This window comes from Notolepis coatsorum (assembly GCF_963971535.1).
Source record: "Notolepis coatsorum genome assembly, chromosome: 1".
Taxonomy (NCBI): Eukaryota; Metazoa; Chordata; class Actinopteri; order Aulopiformes; family Paralepididae; genus Notolepis; species Notolepis coatsorum.
The window spans coordinates 319,114,725-319,134,948 of NC_140165.1; the positions used below are offsets into that span (position 1 = coordinate 319,114,725).

General features: G+C 45.6%; 1 protein-coding gene across 1 annotated transcript in view; it reads left to right on the forward strand.

The window, feature by feature from the left end:
• The window catches only part of cbl (Cbl proto-oncogene, E3 ubiquitin protein ligase), a 42,209-nt gene extending 26,488 nt beyond the window's left edge, over window positions 1-15,721 (forward strand). Inside the window, 6 exon segments of the mRNA XM_084323355.1 lie at window positions 210-341; window positions 3,860-4,300; window positions 5,988-6,076; window positions 10,627-10,733; window positions 12,432-12,683; window positions 15,091-15,721. Coding sequence (XP_084179481.1) covers window positions 210-341; window positions 3,860-4,300; window positions 5,988-6,076; window positions 10,627-10,733; window positions 12,432-12,683; window positions 15,091-15,383 — 1,314 coding nt within the window. The 3' untranslated portion in view covers window positions 15,384-15,721.
• Window positions 15,722-20,224: the final 4,503 nt, after the last annotated feature.

Below are 20,224 nucleotides of genomic sequence, written 5' to 3' on the forward strand. Positions count from 1 at the left end.
AAAGTACTGAAAAAAAGGTACCGATGGGCACCGGGATCGATTCGAATGTGAACGGTACCCAACCTTATAGCTAATACTCTCTCTCTCTCTCTCTCTCTCTCTCTCTCTCTCTCCTCTCTCTCTCTCTCTCTCTCTCTCTCTCTCTCTCTCTCTCTCTCTCTCTCTCTCTCTCTCTCTCGCTGTGTGTGCCCCCCCCCCCCCCCCCCCAGGTGGAGCGACCCCCATCACCCATGTCCCTGACCCCCCAGGCCTCTCTGCCCCCCGTGCCTCCTAGACTAGACCTGCTCCAGCACAGACCCCCCAACCCCCCTGGAGCCTCCAGCCCTGGGGTCAGCAGCAAGGTCAGACCCCACACACACTCACTAGTGACGGCCTTAATCTACCTGGGTGGGTCTTAACAGACCCCACACACACACTCACTAGAGACGGCCTTAATCTACCTGGGTGGGTCTTAACAGACCCCACACACACTCACTACTAGAGACGGCCTTAATCTACCTGGGTGGGTCTTAACAGACCCCACACACACTCACTAGAGACGGCCTTAATCTACCTGGGTGGGTCTTAACAGACCCCACACACACTCACTAGAGACGGCCTTAATCTACCTGGGTGGGTCTTAACAGACCCCACACACACACTCACTAGAGACGGTCTTAATCTACCTGGGTGGGTCTTAACAGACCCCACACACACTCACTAGAGACGGTCTTAATCTACCTGGGTGGGTTTTAACAGACCCCATACACACTCACTAGAGACGGCCTTAATCTACCTGGGTGGGTCTTAACAGACCCCACACACACTCACTAGAGACGGCCTTAATCTACCTGGGTGGGTCTTAACAGACCCCATACACACACTCACTAGAGACGGTCTTAATCTACCTGGGTGGGTCTTAACAGATCCCCCACACACACTCACTAGAGACGGCCTTAATCTACCTGGGTGGGTCTTAACAGATCCCCCACACACACTCACTAGAGACGGCCTTAATCTACCTGGGTGGGTCTTAACAGACCCCACACACACTCACTAGAGACGGCCTTAATCTACCTGGGTGGGTCTTAACAGACCCCACACACACTCACTAGAGACGGTCTTAATCTACCTGGGTGGGTCTTAACAGACCCCACACACACTCACTAGAGACAGCCTTAATCTACCTGGGTGGGTCTTAACCTCTTAACACTTTGAGTGCCACGCGTATTGCTTATCTTTACCCCTAGAATGCCAGCTTTATAGTCGTTTCCGCGGTCGTTTCACTATGTTTGCGAAGCGGTGTGTGTGTTAAGTATTATAGCTTTGGAGACATGGTGTGGCTCATTTTGACAAACATTGTACTTGTAGTGCAAGATGGGAATAATAGTTTGTTTCCACACGCTGTAGTTTGTAGTTTATTACACGCTAAACATCGCGCATTTCCAAGATAATCCAGTCTTTTTTCATAGATCGCGAGATAAAACGTCTTATACTGTTCCACACGATGTGAAAATCCGCATAAAATATATACCTAGGTAAATGGAATATTGCTCCACTTCTACAAGGGCTATTTGCATATTCTTGGTATCTATGGACATCTATGGACCTCAGGGAATGTATTCACAGTGTCGGAAATATTGTGTCTATTACTAGACGTGCTTAAATTGTGATGAAACAAAGGAGAATATGAATTATGATTTTTCTTTGCATCGTTGACAGTGAATAACACCATGATAATAATGACCAAACTTAAAAAACTGCCACTGACCTCGTTCAGTACCCTCTTGAGATCATGTGTACAAAAAAATCTTAAGGAAATTAATAAAGGGAAGATGATAAAACCGAAGGTTCTGTAGATACAGTACTGAATTCTCCCATCCGGACCAATGCAACTTGAAATATTATTATAGAATATAGAATAGATGCTTATACATTACCTTATTATAGCTAATTCGCACATTTATATATATATACATAATATTATCTTTCAAATGCCCGAGTTCAATTTGGATTTAGTATCACCAGGCGTGCATAAGAACAGATAATGATATCTACTGTAATCGTGCTTGCCGACCATGTTTTTCGTCCGTTGAAACACAGAACTGTGATCGTTAGAAACACATGTTTCAGATTAGGTAAAATAGACATAGAATGTACCTTACCTTAGCCAGAAGGTATTCCAAGAAGAACCCAGAAAAGTGTGGGGTATCGTTGGAAAGGTACACTCATTGGCTACAACGCTGACCAATCATTTTTGCCATCAGCGGATGATTGGCAGTTCTGGAGCGACTGGAGTCCGGGGTGGTCATCTGACGCGCGGCGGGTAAAAAGACGCGGACATATCGTCATGTAACTCGAGAACCAAGGCACGGATTTGGTCGAGTGAGGTTGCATTCGAACGGCAACAAATAGCTCTTTCGAACTGTATATTATATGCAGCCCCCGAGCCGCTTAACGCTCGCAAAGTGCCTGACTTGTGTGCATGGGCATGAGGGCCCGATTTCGGGCCGGTGCAAGTTATCTACCTGTGTGGGTCTTAATCTACCTGGCCCCAAGTAGAACCAATGCATGGGAAACACTGCACACACACACACACACACACACACACACACACACACAGACAGAAATGTTATTCTGGTCTGTTCCGTTTGAGCTTCCTGCTCTCAGGTAGTGATACTGATGCAGCAGTTTATCTCAACGTGTGTTTTATTCCTGTTTACTCATCTGTGTGTTTTATTCCTCTGTGTTTTATTCCTCTGTGTTTTATTCCTCAGTGTTTTATTCCTCAGTGTTTTATTCCTCAGTGTGTTTTATTCCTGTTTTACTCATCTGTGTGTTTTATTCCTCTGTGTTGTATTCCTCTGTGTTTTATTCCTCTCTGTTTTATTCATCTGTTTTATTCCTCAGTGTTTTATTCCTCAGTGTTTTATTCCTCTGTTTTATTCCTCTGTGTTTTATTCCTCTGTTTTATTCATCTGTGTTTTATTCCTCAGTGTTTTATTCCTCAGTGTTTTATTCATCTGTGTTTTATTCCTCAGTGTTTTATTCCTCAGTGTTTTATTCCTCTGTTTTATTCCTCTGTGTTTTATTCCTCTCTGTTTTATTCCTCTGTGTTTTATTCCTCTCTGTTTTATTCATCTGTGTTTTATTCCTCAGTGTTTTATTCGTCTGTGTTTTATTCCTCAGTGTTTTATTCCTCAGTGTTTTATTCCTCTGTTTTATTCCTCTGTGTTTTATTCCTCTGTTTTATTCCTCTGTGTTTTATTCCTCTCTGTTTTATTCATCTGTGTTTTATTCCTCAGTGTTTTATTCATCTGTGTTTTATTCCTCAGTGTTTTATTCCTCAGTGTTTTATTCCTCTGTTTTATTCCTCTGTTTTATTCCTCTGTTTTATTCCTCAGTGTTTTATTCCTCAGTGTTTTATTCCTCAGTGTTTTATTCCTCAGTGTTTTATTCCTCAGTGTTTTATTCTTCTGTGTTTTATTCCTCTCTGTTTTATTCATCTGTGTTTTATTCATCTGTGTTTTATTCCTCTGTTTTATTCCTCTGTTTTATTCCTCTGTGTTTTATTCCTCTGTGTTTTATTCCTCAGTGTTTTATTCCTCTGTTTTATTCCTCAGTGTTTTATTCCTCAGTGTTTTATTCCTCTGTTTTATTCCTCAGTGTTTTATTCCTCAGTGTTTTATTCCTCTGTGTTTTATTCCTCTGTTTTATTCCTCTGTTTTATTCCTCAGTGTTTTATTCATCTCTGTGTTTTATTCCTCTGTGTGTTTTATTCCTCTGTGTTTTATTCCTCTGTGTGTTTTATTCATCTGTGTTTTATTCCTGCCCCCCCCCCCCCCCCCCCACCTCTGTCTTCCTCTCTCACATCATCCAGGTGGCCTCCCATCACAAAGACAAGCCCCTCCCCCTCCCCCCGGCGCACCGGGACCTCCCTCCCCCTCCTCCCCCCGACCGCCCCCACTCGGCCGGCTCGGGGCCCGACGGGCGTCTGCAGAGGCGGCCCTTGCCCTGCACCCCGGGCGAGCCCCCCCGGGACAAGCTGCCCCCGGCGCCGCCCAACCGGCCCCTGTCCGACTGGAACTCCCGGCCCGTCCCCAAGGCCCCCACCTCCTCCTCCTCTTCCTCCTCCTCCTCCTCCTCCTCCTCCTCTTCCTGCTCCTCCACCACCCAGGTGGCGGGCCTGGGCGCGGACCTCAGAGGGGGGGTACGGGAGCTGTCCAACAGACACTCTCTGCCGCTGGCGCTGCCCTCGGCGCTGGACACGCGGACGGAGACCCAGAGGCACAACAGCTCCCTCAGTCTGGACCAGCAGCTGGTGAGGCGCTAGTTTGATGTGTCACGTGTTTAAAGGAACATTACAGTGAAACGCTCGGTTGTAGAGGAACATTACGTGTAAAGGAACATTACAGTGAACTGCTCGGTTGTAGAGGAACATTACGTGTAAAGGAACATTACGTGTACAGGAACATTACAGTGAAACGCTCGGTTGTAGAGGAACATTACGTGTAAAGGAACATTACAGTGAACTGCTCGGTTGTAGAGGAACATTACGTGTAAAGGAACATTACGTGTACAGGAACATTACAGTGAAACGCTCGGTTGTAGAGGAACATTACGTGTAAAGGAACATTACAGTGAACTGCTCGGTTGTAGAGGAACATTACGTGTAAAGGAACATTACGTGTACAGGAACATTACAGTGAAACGCTCGGTTGTAGAGGAACATTACGTGTAAAGGAACATTACGTGTTTAAAGGAACATTACAGTGAAATGCTCGGTTGTGCACGAGCCTCCTGAGAACGTGCTTCATACGGTAAAAAAAAATGGAAAAAGAATAAAGACCAAACACACATGAGTTACAAAATGCTAACTTTAAAAAAATATTCTAAATGCAAAAATGTGGCTTCTACAATACATTTGAATCGAATCTCGTTTTTAAATCGCTACGCTGCCTATGGACACGACAGTGGCAGACAGCTTCGGAGGTGATTGCATCGCACCATGGTGATAGTAGCGATTTAAAAATTAGATTCGATTCAAATGTATTGTCATTATACAGCACAATACATACATATACATACACACCATCCAACCAGAGTGGATAAATTAATTAAACGTAAAAAAAAAATTGAACCAAGAGTGATTTGAACTTGTGACCATAGGATCCACAGGCAGCAGACAAACGAGGTGAACTAAGTCAGATGTTAAAACTGAGTGACTAATCCATGATTTACACTTGTGCCAATTGCGTTTGTCCCTAATCTTTAGTATTGGGATTAATACATCAGATGTCATGCTAATATGTCATGTTCTACAGTAGGACTTACTACTGTTGGCATTAATAAATCAGATGTCATGCTAATATGTCATGTTCTACAGTAGGACTTACTACTGTTGGCATTAATAAATCAGATGTCATGCTAATATGTCATGTTCTACAGTAGGACTTACTACTGTTGACATTAATAAATCAGATGTCATGCTAATATGTCATGTTCTACAGTAGGACTTACTACTGTTGGCATTAATAAATCAGATGTCATGCTAATATGTCATGTTCTACAGTAGGACTTACTACTGTTGGCATTAATAAATCAGATGTCATGCTAATATGTCATGTTCTACAGTAGGACTTACTACTGTTGGCATTAATAAATAAATAAAACTAGCGTACGTCAGTGGCCAATCAGAGCGCAAAACGCGAACGCGGAAGCAAACATGCGTTAGGATTCGAATAGACGCCTCCTGGCTACTCCCCCTCCATTATTGTGACAGTGATTGACACATGCTCCTGGCTCCTCCTCCTCCTCCTCCTCCTCCTCCATTATTGTGACAGTGATTGACATGTGCTCCTGGCTCCTCCTCCTCCTCCATTATTGTGACAGTGATTGACATGTGCTCCTGGCTCCTCCTCCATTGTTGTGACAGTGATTGACATGTGCTCTGGCTCCTCCTCCATTGTTGTGACAGTGATTGACATGTTGTGCTCCTGTGCTCTCAGAGTTTTGCAGCAGCAGTCGGTCAGGAGTATGACAACCCCAAGGTCAAGCCCTCAGCCTCAGCCAACGCCATCTACGCTCTGTCTTCCAGGTACTGACCCCCATTCTCTCTCTAATCCCTTCCCTCTCTCCTTCTCTCTCTCCCTCACTCCTCCCCCTCTCCCTCCTCTCTCCTTCTCTTCCTCCTCTCTCTCTCCTTCTCCCCCTCTTTCCCTCCTCCTCCCTCTCCCCCCTCTCTCCCTCTCCTTCTCTCTCCCTCCTTCTCTTCCTCTCCTTCCTCTTCCTCCCCTCCCTCTTCTCTTCCTCTCCATCCTTCTCTCTCCCTCTCCCCCCTCTCTCCCTCTCCTTCTCTCTCCCTCCTTCTCTTCCTCTCCTCTCTCTTCCTCCCCTCCCTCTTCTCTTCCTCTCCACCCTTCTCTCTCCCTCTCCCCACTTCTCCCCCTCTCTTCCTCTTTTCTCCCTCTCTCTCCCTCTCCTTCCTTCTCTATCTGCATCCTCACTTTAATTCGTTTTTAACTGGAAATAAAATGTCACCACAGTCTGCCTAAAAGTACATACCTAAGTAAATGGAAGATTGCTCCACTTCTATAAGGTTGATTTGCATATTCTTGGTATCTAGGGACATCTATGGACCTCAGGGAATGTATTCCCAGTGTCTGAAATATTGTGTCTGTTACTAGGCTTGATTAATTCTAATGAAACAAAGGAGAATATAAATAATAATTGTTCTTTACATCTTTGACGGTGAATAACACCATGCTAACATTGAGCTCAGAGGGATTTCGCTCACTGAGCTCATTTAGCACCTTCTTGAGATCAAGTGTACAAATAGTCGTAAGCAAATGAATAAAGGGGAGATGATCTTTTGTAGATTTTTTTTAGATAAAGTACTGAATTTTGCCATCCGGACACACAAGGCCTATAAATGGCCTTATTATGGCCAAGTCATACCTCTATGGATAGGGCCAAATCTCCTCTTTCCAATGGCAGTGTTAAATCTGTATTTAGTCATTTCCTCGTGTGACTACTCTCCTTTTTCCGATGCAATGCACAGAGAATTCACATTATTCAGAGAAACTCATATTTCGCGAATAACACTTAAAATCATTGGTAAACAAACGTAGTGCTGAAAATATACAGTTTGACTGCTGTTTTGACAGGGTTGGGGTCTTTAAAATTACGCGCAGTGCGTAAAAAGACGCCCGCCTGACATATCGTCATGTAACTCGAGAACCGAGGCACGGATTTGGTCGATCGAGGTGTTCAGTTCAGTTCAGAGTTTTTATTTGCCACATGGAATCATACAATCAGAGTTTCTTCATTACACAATCATAAATAGTCATTCCATGGACAAAAGGAGCAGGAAGAAGAATAAATCTTATAGTTACCTGCCCCTTATTCCTAAACTAACAAGTATTTACTTAATGGTCGGCGACGGCGTACAACCTAATTTACACAAATAATAATTTATACCATTATAAAAGAAACACACAATCCACAGTTAAACAAGACAAAAATTTATAATAATAATAATGATAAAGAATAAAGAAGAAAAGAAAGAGAAGAAAAAAAAGAAAAGATCTCACTATTCAGATCACATTTGATTTTCATACTGACTGAATATTTTTTTTTAATCATTTTTTTTGAATTGATAAACACTATTACATCCCTTAAGCTCGCTATGGAGAGAATTCCATAACTTTACACCAATAACTGAAGGACACATCTGTTTAAGTGTGGTACGTGCAAACTGATGTTTAAAATTGTATTTTCTCCTACTAAACTCACTTTCTAAATGAAAAAGATTTTGTAGTTTTTCTGGCAGTGTATTATTTCTTGCCCTAAACATAATTAACATTGTTTGAAACTTAACCATGTCTTCAAGTTTAATTATTCTAGATTTAATAAATAATATATTTGTGTGTTCTCGATAACTCACTTTATGTGTGATTCGTACAGCCCTCTTCTGTAGTATATATAATGGTTTTATATTAGTCCCATAAGTATTCCCCCATACTTCAACACAATAACTGATATAAGGTGAGATGAGTGAGCAGTAGAGTGTTCTCATTGCCTCATACTCTAACACAGTGGTTCTCAACCTTTTTACACCAAGTACCACCTGAGAACGTAGCTGGCTCTCCAAGTACCACCATATGACCGGCGTTAAAATACAGTCTATTCAGCTATGCGCAGTTCACGCAGGAGGCAAATGTATTCCTAATAACATTATTTATTGTTAACTTTTGTCAGACACAGCCACAATGTACAAAGGGATAGCACTAGAACTAGCAAACGCCTCCACACAACTCATACAATGCAAGGGGCATTGAGAACATAATAACTAACATTCTCACATAGCAAGTGAGAAAATTAAGAACAACTGTATTTCAGCTAATGTACTTAATTCTCTCTATCTCTCTCTGTCTGTCTGTCTGTCTGTCTGTCTGTCTCTCTCTCTCTCTCTCTCTCTCTCACACAGCAAGCGATTGTCCATCATTCTCTCACACACACACACACACACACACACACACACACACACACACACACACACACACACACACACACACACACACAATTATCTTGTTACAAAAACTTAATTTCCTGCATTCTGGTGCAGGCATTTTAAAATGTTTACCCTTTAAATGCCAGTGTTTGTGATGGGCATCACAAATTATTGTAAAAAAGAAAAGAAAACACATATTCAATACATTTGTTTTATGTTTACCCTTTAAATGCCAGTTTGTGTGATGGCATCACAAATTATTGTTAAAAAAAACACACAAAGTAAAATATTTTCAATATATCAAATGCAAAGTACATTTTTCTGGGGGGGATTGTTACAGGCTAGGCATGTGTCAATGATTAGCAGCAACACAGATTTTGATGGATTTTTTGTAATGTCAGATTTTTTATCTGACATTACAAAAAATCTAAAAATAAATGGTTATGATCAGGGCTGAAGTTGAATTAAAGATTTATGACTGTTTAGACTGCATTACTCTCTGTCACAGTGATCTCCTGGTTGTTCCCCACTTAGGTTATCTAACTATCGCGCCACCGCAACCAGAAACACTGGCCTGGCCTGCTTCTAATTTCAGTGGCCTGACTGCAAAAAAAATTTTTACTGGATGTTTACTGTTAATGCTTGTGTGTCTAATTTGATGTTATGTTTAAAAAAAAAAAAAAAAATGTAAAAAAAAAAAAAGCTTTTTTGTAAATGTTTTCAAGTACCACCAGCAGTACCACCAAGTACCACTAGTGGTACGCGTACCACAGTTTGAGAACCACTGCTCTAACACATCCTTTACTTTATTCATAACACAATCCATTCGAACGGCAACAAATGCATCTTTCAAACGGTTATATGTTCGGCGGAAAAAATGCTGCCCCCCCGAGCCGCTAGACGCCCGCAAAAAAGTGCCGCGACTTGCGGTGGTGAGGCCCCGATTTCGGGGACGGGTGCTTGGTTAAGAGGTTACTTTGAGGCCCCCAACCCTGCGGTCTGTGACCCCCTGGTGGGCTGTGTGTTCCCTGCGGTCTGTGACCCCCTGGTGGGCTGTGTGTTCCCTGCGGTCTGTGACCCCCTGGTGGGCTGTGTGTTCCCTGCGGTCTGTGACCCTCTGGTGGGCTGTGTGTTCCCTGCGGTCTGTGACCCTCTGGTGGGCTGTGTGTTCCCTGCGGTCTGTGACCCTCTGGTGGGCTGTGTGTTCCCTGCGGTCTGTGACCCCCTGGTGGGCTGTGTGTTCCCTGCGGTCTGTGACCCCCTGGTGGGCTGTGTGTTCCCTGCGGTCTGTGACCCTCTGGTGGGCTGTGTGTTCCCTGCGGTCTGTGACCCCCTGGTGGGCTGTGTGTTCCCTGCGGTCTGTGACCCCCTGGTGGGCTGTGTGTTCCCTGCGGTCTGTGACCCCCTGGTGGGCTGTGTGTTCCAGGTCTTCTCCAGCCCTGAGGCCCGCAGCAGCAGCGGAGGTGGAGGCCGGGGGCAGCGACGAGGAGTCGGAGTACATGATCCCCTCCTCCCGGCCCCTGCTGCTGCTCTCCATGACGGGGGAGAACCCCATGGCCCTCAGGCCCCCCCAGAACCAGCAGCAGCCTGCAGCCCCCCTCCAGCCTCAGACACCGCAGCCTGCCCCCCTCCTCCAGACGCAGCAGCCTCCGACGCCGCAACCTGCCCCCCCCCAGCACCAGACGCCGGAGCCTCTGCCTCCGCCCCAGCAGCCGGGCCCCCCCCCCCTCCAGCCCCAGACGCCGCAGCCTCAACCACAGCCCTGCCCTCTCGACGCACGGCACGACACACTTCACAGGTTTACAAATAAATAAATACGAAATGTTAAAGCTGCTTTATTCTGTTAAAGCTGCTTTATTCTATCTCACGTCATCACACATATAAGCCTAGATGCTTTGTGTTGTAAACATGTGTCGGGAGGTAGACTGGAGGCCCTGTGTTGCGTGTAAACAGTGACTCAGGGCGGGTCTCTCCGGGGTTAATAAGTAACGGGGGAAATACCAGCAGCACGTTGTCTCAATGTTGTGTGTCATGTGATGATACTGTCGTGAGTCGTCGGTTTCTTATCAATCCTCCTCGTTTCTATCGTTTCATCTGTGTTGTTGTTGTTGTTGTTGTTTTTCTCACCGCGGCAGGCTGACCTCGGCTGACCTGGCAGACGGCCCTCAGATGTACGAAGCCATGTACCTCATCCAGTCGCAGGCGCTGGCGGCCTCACAGGAGCACCAGGCCAGAGAGACAGGTACCGTCTGTCACATGACCCGGGCCGGCCAATGAGGCACCAGCTTGTTTAGCTACACCTAGCTGTCTGGTTACTGTCTAGCAGCCTGTGTTTAACTACACCTAGTCAGGGCTCTACAGTGCGACCATATTGCTCGCATATGCCCCTAAAAATATGTGTGCGAACCTGAAAAATCAATTACGCGCACGGTGTGCGAGTGCAGATTACAGCCTCAGTCGTCCTTTTTTTTTTTTTTCTCTCTGCTGAGAATTGTTAAAAAACTACAAGTCCCACATTGCACTCAACCAACGGTCCAATCACAGTAGAGTGACGTGACTGGTTTCATGGGAAATAAAGCAAATGACCAATCGGAAGCTCTCATTTTGCTTGTTTACGCCCTGAAACTCCGCCATTGCGATATGCGAGCGTTTTCCGAGCAGCAGAACTCCGTGGAGTCCAGTCCGAGTACAGTCCGCTCGACTATGGGAGCACCTTTATTATAGTCTTACCAATAGCAATAGATTTTAGAACACCTAGATTTATCGATAGCAATAGTAATATAACGGTAATGCAACTAAACGAATGCCTTACTTTGTTAATCATATAACGTTGATGCAGTACAGACATGACAATAACATAACGTGTACACATTAAAATTGCGATAATCGATTCTAACATTTTCAAATCGATGCAGTTGAATTTTCCCCTTAGGATCGATGCATTGTTACACCCCTACACCAAAGTAACTGGCCCACTGTGTGTGTGTGTGCAGCTAACTTGGCTAGCGTTATCAACAGCAGAGGTGGGCAATAGGGTCTAGCTGCAGCGCCGGACGGCCGGAGTGCAAGTGGTGTGACGTAATTGGCAGACTCGACTGTCAATCAATGGTCTACCTGACACGCAAACTCATAAACAATGTTTCTGTACTGGAGGTGTACAGTATTTCAATAGGCAACCCTGAAAGGATTCTTTTTCTAGAAGAGCAACACAGCCAAAACATAGGCATTGTATGCATAAAAGGGGCAAAAGCTAAAGTTAAGTGACTGTTACTTTTGTAGCAGTAGTTTGATTTGATAGTTTATTTGATAGGGACAGCACATTAATGAACATCAAGTACAAAATACAAAATGTAAACATGCAGGGTTGTAGCAAGAGCTAATTTACACACATGCACGCACAGTACAAATATACATTTATATATAAAAAAAAAAAAAATGTTACTTGAAATATTTTCCTAAATTTCTTTGTGTGCTCCTAAATTTTTTCATTTAGGAGCACATGTGCTCCTTGGGGAAAAAGGTTAGCGTAGAGCCCTGCTAGTTGTCTTTGTATCAGACGCTCCCCTCGTCTCTTCCAGAATACTCTGACTCCGCCCCCTCATCGCTTCCAGATTACTCTGACTCCGCCCCATTGTCTCTTCCATATTACTCTGACTCCGCCCCCTTGTCTCTTCCATATTACTCTGACTCCGCCCCCTCGTCTCTCCCAGATTACTCTGACTCCGCCCCCTCGTATCTTCCAGACTACTCTGACTCCGCCCCCATCGTCTCTCCCACATTACTCTGACTCCGCCCCCTAGTATCTCCCACATTACTCTGACTCCGCCCCCTCGTTGCTTCCAGACTACTCTGACTCCGCCCCTCGTCTTTTCCAGACTACTCTGACTCCGCCCCCTCGTCTTTTCCAGACTACTCTGACTCCGCCCCCTGTCTCTTCCAGATTACTCCGACCTGCCCCCCCCCCTGCCTCTGGACAACGGCCCCCTCGACCCCGGGGAGGGGGAGGGGGAGGAGAACGGATACGACTTCCCCAAACCCCGGCTGCCCGTGGCCCCCGCCCGCCGGGCGCCGTCTGAGCTGGGGGGGGCCTCGTCCTCCTCCTCGTCCTCCTCGTCGTCCTCTTCATCGTCCTCGTCTTCGTCGTCCTCCACCGTCCTCTCTGTGGACGCAGCGGACGCCGGAGCCGCAGCAGGTAACGTCTCTTTCAGGGTGGCTCAGGAGGTAGAGGAGCAGTCGTCTGGTAATCGGGACGGTTCCCGGTTCGATTCCCGGGCAGCGTGTCGAAGTGTCCTCGAGCGAGACACTTTTAACCCCTTAACTGCTCCCAGGATGAGCAGGTTGGGCGACACCTCGCGTGGTCGTGTGAGTGAGTGAGTGAGTGAGTGGGTAAAATGTGAGGAATAAATTGTAAAGAGCTTTGGATATAAAATAATTTACCATTTATAGACTACATAGCCTATGTTCGTTTTTTTAAGGCTTTCAGACGAGTGATGTTTTCATATTTTATTGTCTACCTGTAAAGTTGTGTTACATTCAAACGAGGTCCTGAGGAGGAATCACATTGATTGACCGCTAGGGGTGGGGTACCGAAACTGGTACTTTTAACCCTTTCACTGCCACACGACAGCCGGTTAACCCTTTCACTGTGACAATACAGAAGGTTAGCCCTTTACTGTCACACAACCGGCGGCGATGCTCCGTCATTAGCATCATTAGCTCTGCGGATGCATTAAAAGCAATAATTATGTTCAACAACAAAGTGCATAGAGACAATACTCATAGTTCACCACCAGAGGTTCAGCACATGATACAGTCGCACCAACATTACAGTGGCAGGTTGCTAAACAGCTGCTCCCTTATCCCGGATCTGAACCCTGCAGCTCTCTGGGTTTCCTTGATATTGAGCGGTAGTTTGTTCCACTCCACTGCACCTCTATATCGAAATGACAATTCACCCGTCTTCCTGTTGTGCTTACAGGGGACTACATTTCTCAGGCGTCCTCTCAAGTTCAAGTTCTTTAATAGTTGTCATACAGAAGTACAGAATACTTTCATACAAAATGCTTCTTACTGTTACGCTCCAGAGTGTTGTGTTGTGTGTGTGTGTGTGTGTGCGATCCTTTCAAAGTGGTTGTTAAAATGTGTTGTGGCTCTCAGGTTTAACATCTTGTGGACCATCCCTAGCTGTAACTGTTAGTTGCTCTGGCCTCCACTGGTAGCCAGTGGAGTTGTGTACATTGAGTCCTCCCTATATGGGTTCTGGAGTTTAGGCCTAAAACTACTCTGATTAGTTTGTTCTGTGAATGAATGAATGAATGAAAACTTTATTTAACAGATTGCAGAATGGGTACAATACAGTACAGCTCAATACACACAATTGTTAAGGGGATGCAGACCAGAGAAAGACTTTTGTCTTGTTTACATCAGGGTCCCCCATTTTCAATTCATAGTGACATTTATGACATGCACAACATATATGACATCATGACAATTATGACATAGGGACATACATGGCATACAGGTATATAGTACTGTTACATTTGTGACATATATGATATGCAAATATACAGTACTGTTACCCAGATATCCTAACAGAAAATATATACATATGATGGGGAGGAGACTGTCCATTAGGAGGGGGTGGTTTGGACTGTTTGAAGTTCATGTTGCAGGGGTTTGTTACGGCTCCAGTACCATGAGCTGATGGCGTAGTGGAAATGGCACTGGACCAGACATGAGGCGAGGGTTTTTAGGCAGTCTTCTGCAAGTTGAGAAAAATGGACTTCCTAGCTAAGAACCTTGTTCTGGCGCTTATCTTGCCCAGGACATTTAGGGCCATGTGGGTACCTCCTAGAGTCTCATCTAGGATACACTATGAACTGGATCTGTAGATATTTAACCGAGGGCTGTGATGTGATGGTTGTGCCTCCGGTGGTTATAACGTCAATGTCACTCACTTGTGCCTTGTATATATCTTATACCATTTTTTTTATAAAAAAAAACAATATCTTATTTTTACCTTTATTTTTTTCAGCATTCGTTTGTATTTAAATAGTTAATTTTTAGTTAAAGGGGAACTATCTTATAAATGGCCTTTTTGAGTGTTTAGCATTGTTTCCTAGCTATGTGAACTTATATTAATATGATCTATGTCTCTAATTCTCATATTGGCGCATTCTTCCAATTCTCCTCTCACAATATTCACCCTCACTGAACTGAGTCATCTGAAAATGTGCTGATTTGTGATGTCAGAGAGACACCGCTGCATGATAATGTGCTGTGTGGCATCAGGTACAAGATGAGCTGCACACAGTGGTTTAGGAGCCCAGGCTCAAAACGGCTCGAGATCTTGAGGTAGAAAAATGCTGTTTTTGAGGACTTGATTAGAAATACAAAACAATGAATAAAAAAATAAATTACAGAGGTGTTCCATAGACTCACAGGAATTGTGTAAAAGTGCCCAAATAGTGAAAGAAATAGTAAAATAGTTCCCCTTTAAGTATTGAGTGATTTTGTGTGCAGGGCTAGACTAGCAAAGTAAGATGTTCATTGTACGGCTAACCGTCTGTTTAACGACACGCTGTTCTCTCTCTCCGCAGTGTCCAGCGAGGAGGCCCCGGAGAGGCCCCCCAAGCCCCTGCCCCGACGCATCACCGCGGAGCGTCGGGCCAGCCCCGTCCCCGTCCTGGTCCCGCCCGGAGGAGGAGGAGCTGGTCCCGGTCCCGGTCCCGATCCCCACATCAGCAGTGAGATCGAGCTCCTGCTGAGCCAAGGCTACTGCCTGCAGGACATCCAGAAGGCGCTGATGATCGCACAGAACAATCTGGAGATGGCCAAGAACATCCTGCGAGAGTTCGTCTCCATCCCCAACACCGCCCACGTGCTCACATAGCCCCCCTGCGCTGTCCGCTGTCTCTCTCTCTCTCTCTCTCTTACTGTCTCTCTCTCGCTCTCTCTATCTCTCTCTTACTGTCTCTCTCTTACTGTCTCTCTCTCTCTGTATCTCTCTCTCTCTGTATCTCTGCCTCTCTCTCTCTCTCTATCTCTCTCTTACTGTCACTCTCTCTCTCTCTCTCTCTCTCTCTATCTATCTCTCTGTATCTCTCTCTTACTGTCTCTCTCCCTCTCTCTGTATCTCTCTCTCTCTATCTCTCTCTCTCACTGTCTCTCTCTCTCCCTCTCTCTGTATCTCTCTCTCTCTGTATCTCCCTCTCCCTTTCTCTCTACCTCTCTCTCCCTCTCTCCCTTTCTCTCTACCTCTCTCTCTGTATCTCTCTCTCTCTCTCTCTCCCCTCTCTCACACTCTGTATCTCCCTCTCTCTCTCTCTCTCTGTATCTCCCTCTCTCTCTCTCTGTATCTCACTCTCTCTCTCTCTCTGTATCTCTCTCTCTCTCTCTCTCTCTGTATCTCCCTCTCTCTCTCTCTCTCTCCCTCTCTCTCTCCGTGCTCTCGTTGCCCTGGCTCGCCCCTGGCTCAGGTTGGGGCTCCCAGCCTGTGGGACTCCGTGCTCTCGTTGCCCTGGCTCAGGTTGGGGCTCCCAGCCTGTGGGACTCTGTGCTCTCGTTGCCCTGGCTCGCCCCTCCTCAGGTTGGGGCTCCCAGCCTGTGGGACTCTGTGCTCTGCACTCCATGCGCTTTCAGCGGTGTGTGTCTGGCCTTGCTGTGACCTTCAGCACAGCTGTCTGCCCTCCTCTTCTTCTTCTTCAAATACATCTCTATAGTACTGTGTGTGTGCACGTGCGCGCGTGCGTGTGTGTGTGTGTGGGGGACGATTACAGGACGACCACACGGCGCGCGACGGAATACTTTTCTACGGAAACCCCCGGAGAACAATTCACACGTTCCATTTTGAAGCCTCTTTGGCGAAAATGTAACCCGACGCCTCACGCGGACGAAACGAGAGGAGAGACGATAAAAATGTATGCGTGTCTATATGAGAATTTAATATATGAGTAAATGTATATTAAATATGTATAATATATATATATATACGTACATATACAGTATGTGAAAAGTAGTTCAGCTTCGAGGGTTTGTTTGCTATCGATGCGGGTTGGTCTGGGTCAGTGAGAGAGACCCTACTGCTGGTACCGTCCTCTTAGAGTCAAACAGAGAGACCCCTCTGGGTCAGTGAGAGAGACCCTACTGCTGGTACCGTCCTCTCAGAGTCAAACAGAGAGACCTCTGTGGGTCAGTGAGAGAGACCCTACTGCTGGTACCATCCTCTCAGGGTCAAACAGAGAGACCTCTCGGGGTCACTGAGAGAGACCCTACTGCTGGTACCGTCCTCTCGGAGTCAAACAGAGAGACCTCTGGGGGTCAGTGAGAGAGACCCTACTGCTGGTACCGTCCTCTTAGAGTCAAACAGAGAGACCTCTGTGGGTCAGTGAGAGAGACCCTACTGCTGGTACCGTCCTCTCAGAGTCAAACAGAGAGACCTCTCGGGGTCAGTGAGAGAGACCCTACTGCTGGTACCGTCCTCTCAGTCAAACAGAGAGACCTCTCGGGGTCAGTGAGAGAGACCCTACTGCTGGTACCGTCCTCTCAGAGTCAAACAGAGAGACCTCTCTGGGTCAGTGAGAGAGACCCTACTGCTGGTACCGTCCTCTCAGAGTCAAACAGAGAGACCTCTGGGGGTCAGTGAGAGAGACCCTACTGCTGGTACCGTCCTCTCAGAGTCAAACAGAGAGACCTCTCGGGGTCAGTGAGAGAGACCCTACTGCTGGTACCGTCCTCTCGGAGTCAAACAGAGAGACCTCTCGGGGTCAGTGAGAGAGACCCTACTGCTGGTACCATCCTCTCAGAGTCAAACAGAGAGACCTCTCGGGGTCAGTGAGAGAGACCCTACTGCTGGTACCGTCCTCTCGGAGTCAAACAGAGAGACCTCTCTGGGTCAGTGAGAGAGACCCTACTGCTGGTACCGTCCTCTCGGAGTCAAACAGAGAGACCTCTGGGTCAGTGAGAGAGACCCTACTGCTGGTAGGAGTACCTGTGAAGGAGGAAGAGGAGCAGGAGGTGTTAGGGGGGGGTCTTCCTCAGTCTGCTCAGCTCGGCAGACGAACACAGGGCAGAACTCCTTTGGCCTTTGATTAATTAACGATGTTGCTTTGGTACTTTTTAGTTTTAGTTTAAGAAGACGTGCGTGTTTTGAAGACGTGTTTGTCGTGGTGTAAATTCTTTTGTCAAAGTAGCGCGACGTTGGTTTCGGGTCTGGACCACCATCTGTCTGTCTGTCTGGCTCCTCGGGGGCTTGTATGCTTTCTACAACGGAGTTCGGCGATTCATTTCTGGTCATGTGACATGTACGCCCCAATTGTGGGACCGCAAGTGTCTACACTGGTTAAGCTTAGGCGCTCTTTCGAAGTTGGTTAAGGTTAGGGTTTGTCTTAGAGCAGGGCGATAGAACGCCAGGTGCTTTGCAGGCTGTTCGACGCGGAAATGGGCAAGTGGCCAATCGGATTCGCAAAAATCGCCGAACTCCGTTGTAGAAAGCATGGACACTCCCGGGGGAGCGACCTGCACACTCTGTGTGTGTGTGTGTGAACAAGCATCCGTGCCTGTATGTATGTATATATATGTGTGTGTGTGTATATATATATATGTATCTATGTTTGTATATTAGGGCTGGGCGATTCTTGCTCAAATGTGAATCACGATTCTCTCACACGATTCTTATTTTTTCAATAAAATCATTTATTGCACTCTTTCTTAAACAGGCAACATAACATTATATCAAAGTGCTTGACTTAAACACATATATCAAAGTGCTTGACTTAAACTTAAAAGTCTCTTGTAACATACAAAATAACGATTTTATTTCGATTAAACGTGCAGCCCTAGTGTATATATATATATATGTGTGTGTGTGTATGTATGTATGTATGTATGTATGTATATATGTATGTGTATATATATGTGTATATATATGTATAATATGTATGTATGTACGTGTGAGCAACCTCTCATCTGTCAGACCGGATCTTTTCACGGCCCGTTCTCAAACTGACTTTGTACAACATGAACATGAATGTGTTATTCCAGTGCAGTAGTTTAACTAGTGTTCAAACTCCCTGCTATTCTAACCCTGCTCCTCCTCCTGATGGACGGGCCCGGTGCAGACAGAGAGGATGTACTAATGTTGACCCCGACCTCCCAGACATGCTAACGTCCTCTGTGATCCGTGTCAGCTGACTCTCCGTCTCTCTCTCTCTGTCTCTCTCCGTCTCTCTCTCTCTCTCTCTCTTGTCTGTCTGTCTCTCTCTCTCTCTTGTCTGTCTCTCTCCCTCTTTCTTGTCTGTCTCTCTCCCTCTTTCTCTGTCTCTATCTGTGTATCTGTCTTTCTCTGTGTGTCTCTGTCTCTCTCCCTCCCTCTCTCTGGCTCTCTTTCTGTCTCTCTCTCTCTCTGTGTCTCTCTCTCCCTCCCTCTCTCTGGCTCTCTCTCTCTTTCTCTCTCCCTCTCTCCCTCCCTCTCTCTGGCTCTCTTTCTGTCTCTCTCTCTCTCTCTCCCTCTCTCTCTGACACATTGACTGATATGGGTGTCTGGTCTCTCCAGCCCAGTCCACATTGTGAAAAAAAAAAAAGAAGAAAATGTGTCATGGATTTACTTTGATAATATATTATTGTAATATGATCATCATCATAATTGTTGTTATTATAATTACTTCAGAAGTGCTTCACTGCTGCTACTATTGTTAGTGCTAAAACAATTAAGCCTTAAATGTACATTTGTGAATATTTGTTTAATCGTCTTTTCTTATCTTTTCTTTTTTTTGTTGTTGTTGTTTCGTAAAGTGACAGTATCCGTATTTCTTTGGTCGGTAACGTAATATACTTGAAAGTACAAGCAGCTTGAGAACCTGCAACCCTCTCGAGCTCGCTCCCTTTTCAGTGTTTAATTAAAACCTCTTTTTACCGCTACAGTCCACCGCTCAGAATGCATATTATATATTAGCAAAAAAAAAACGCATGAGATGTGGAAACGCAACGGCGCCCCCTGCTGAGAGGGAGGGAGTGAGCACAGCAGCGCGTTGGCTAGTCGTGGTCTTTTTAATGGCGGACCAAGTGAATCTACTCATTCTGTGAGTGATGTTGAACCCCCCCCCCCCCGCCCAGTGTAAGAACTAACTCAGGAATCTGGCTTTTTACACACACCCCCCCCCCCCCCCCCCCCTAACTAGCGTAGACTAGAGAGATGACCGTGAGTTATTAATGACCACATGGCGCTGACACAGAGCGTCACGCGTCGCCAAACACAGCCTCTTGTTGAAGAAGCCATCGATCTTCACATCTTAACGTTATTATTATTATTATTATTATTTACAATGGAAAGTTTCACAGGACAAAAAGATGGATTTCCAGGTACTAACGGACACAATGAACCCAAGGAGATAATTTTTTTTATATTCTTTTTTTTTTATAGGTACATCCGACTTCACCTCTCGCAGCATGTGAAGAATGTTGTTGGGTGAGGTTCACTTATGGATAGTTTATGAACCTCGGTGTCTACTGTAGTTATTACTGGAGCGTCATCTCAGTGTCTATATGATGTAGTTCTATATGATGTAGTTCTGAGTAGAGCAGCATCTCAGTGTCTATATGATGTAGTTCTATATGATGTAGTTCTGAGTAGAGCGTCATCTCAGTGTCTATATGATGTAGTTCTATATGATGTAGTTCTATATGATGTAGTTCTGAGTAGAGCAGCATCTCGGTGTCTATATGATGTAGTTCTAT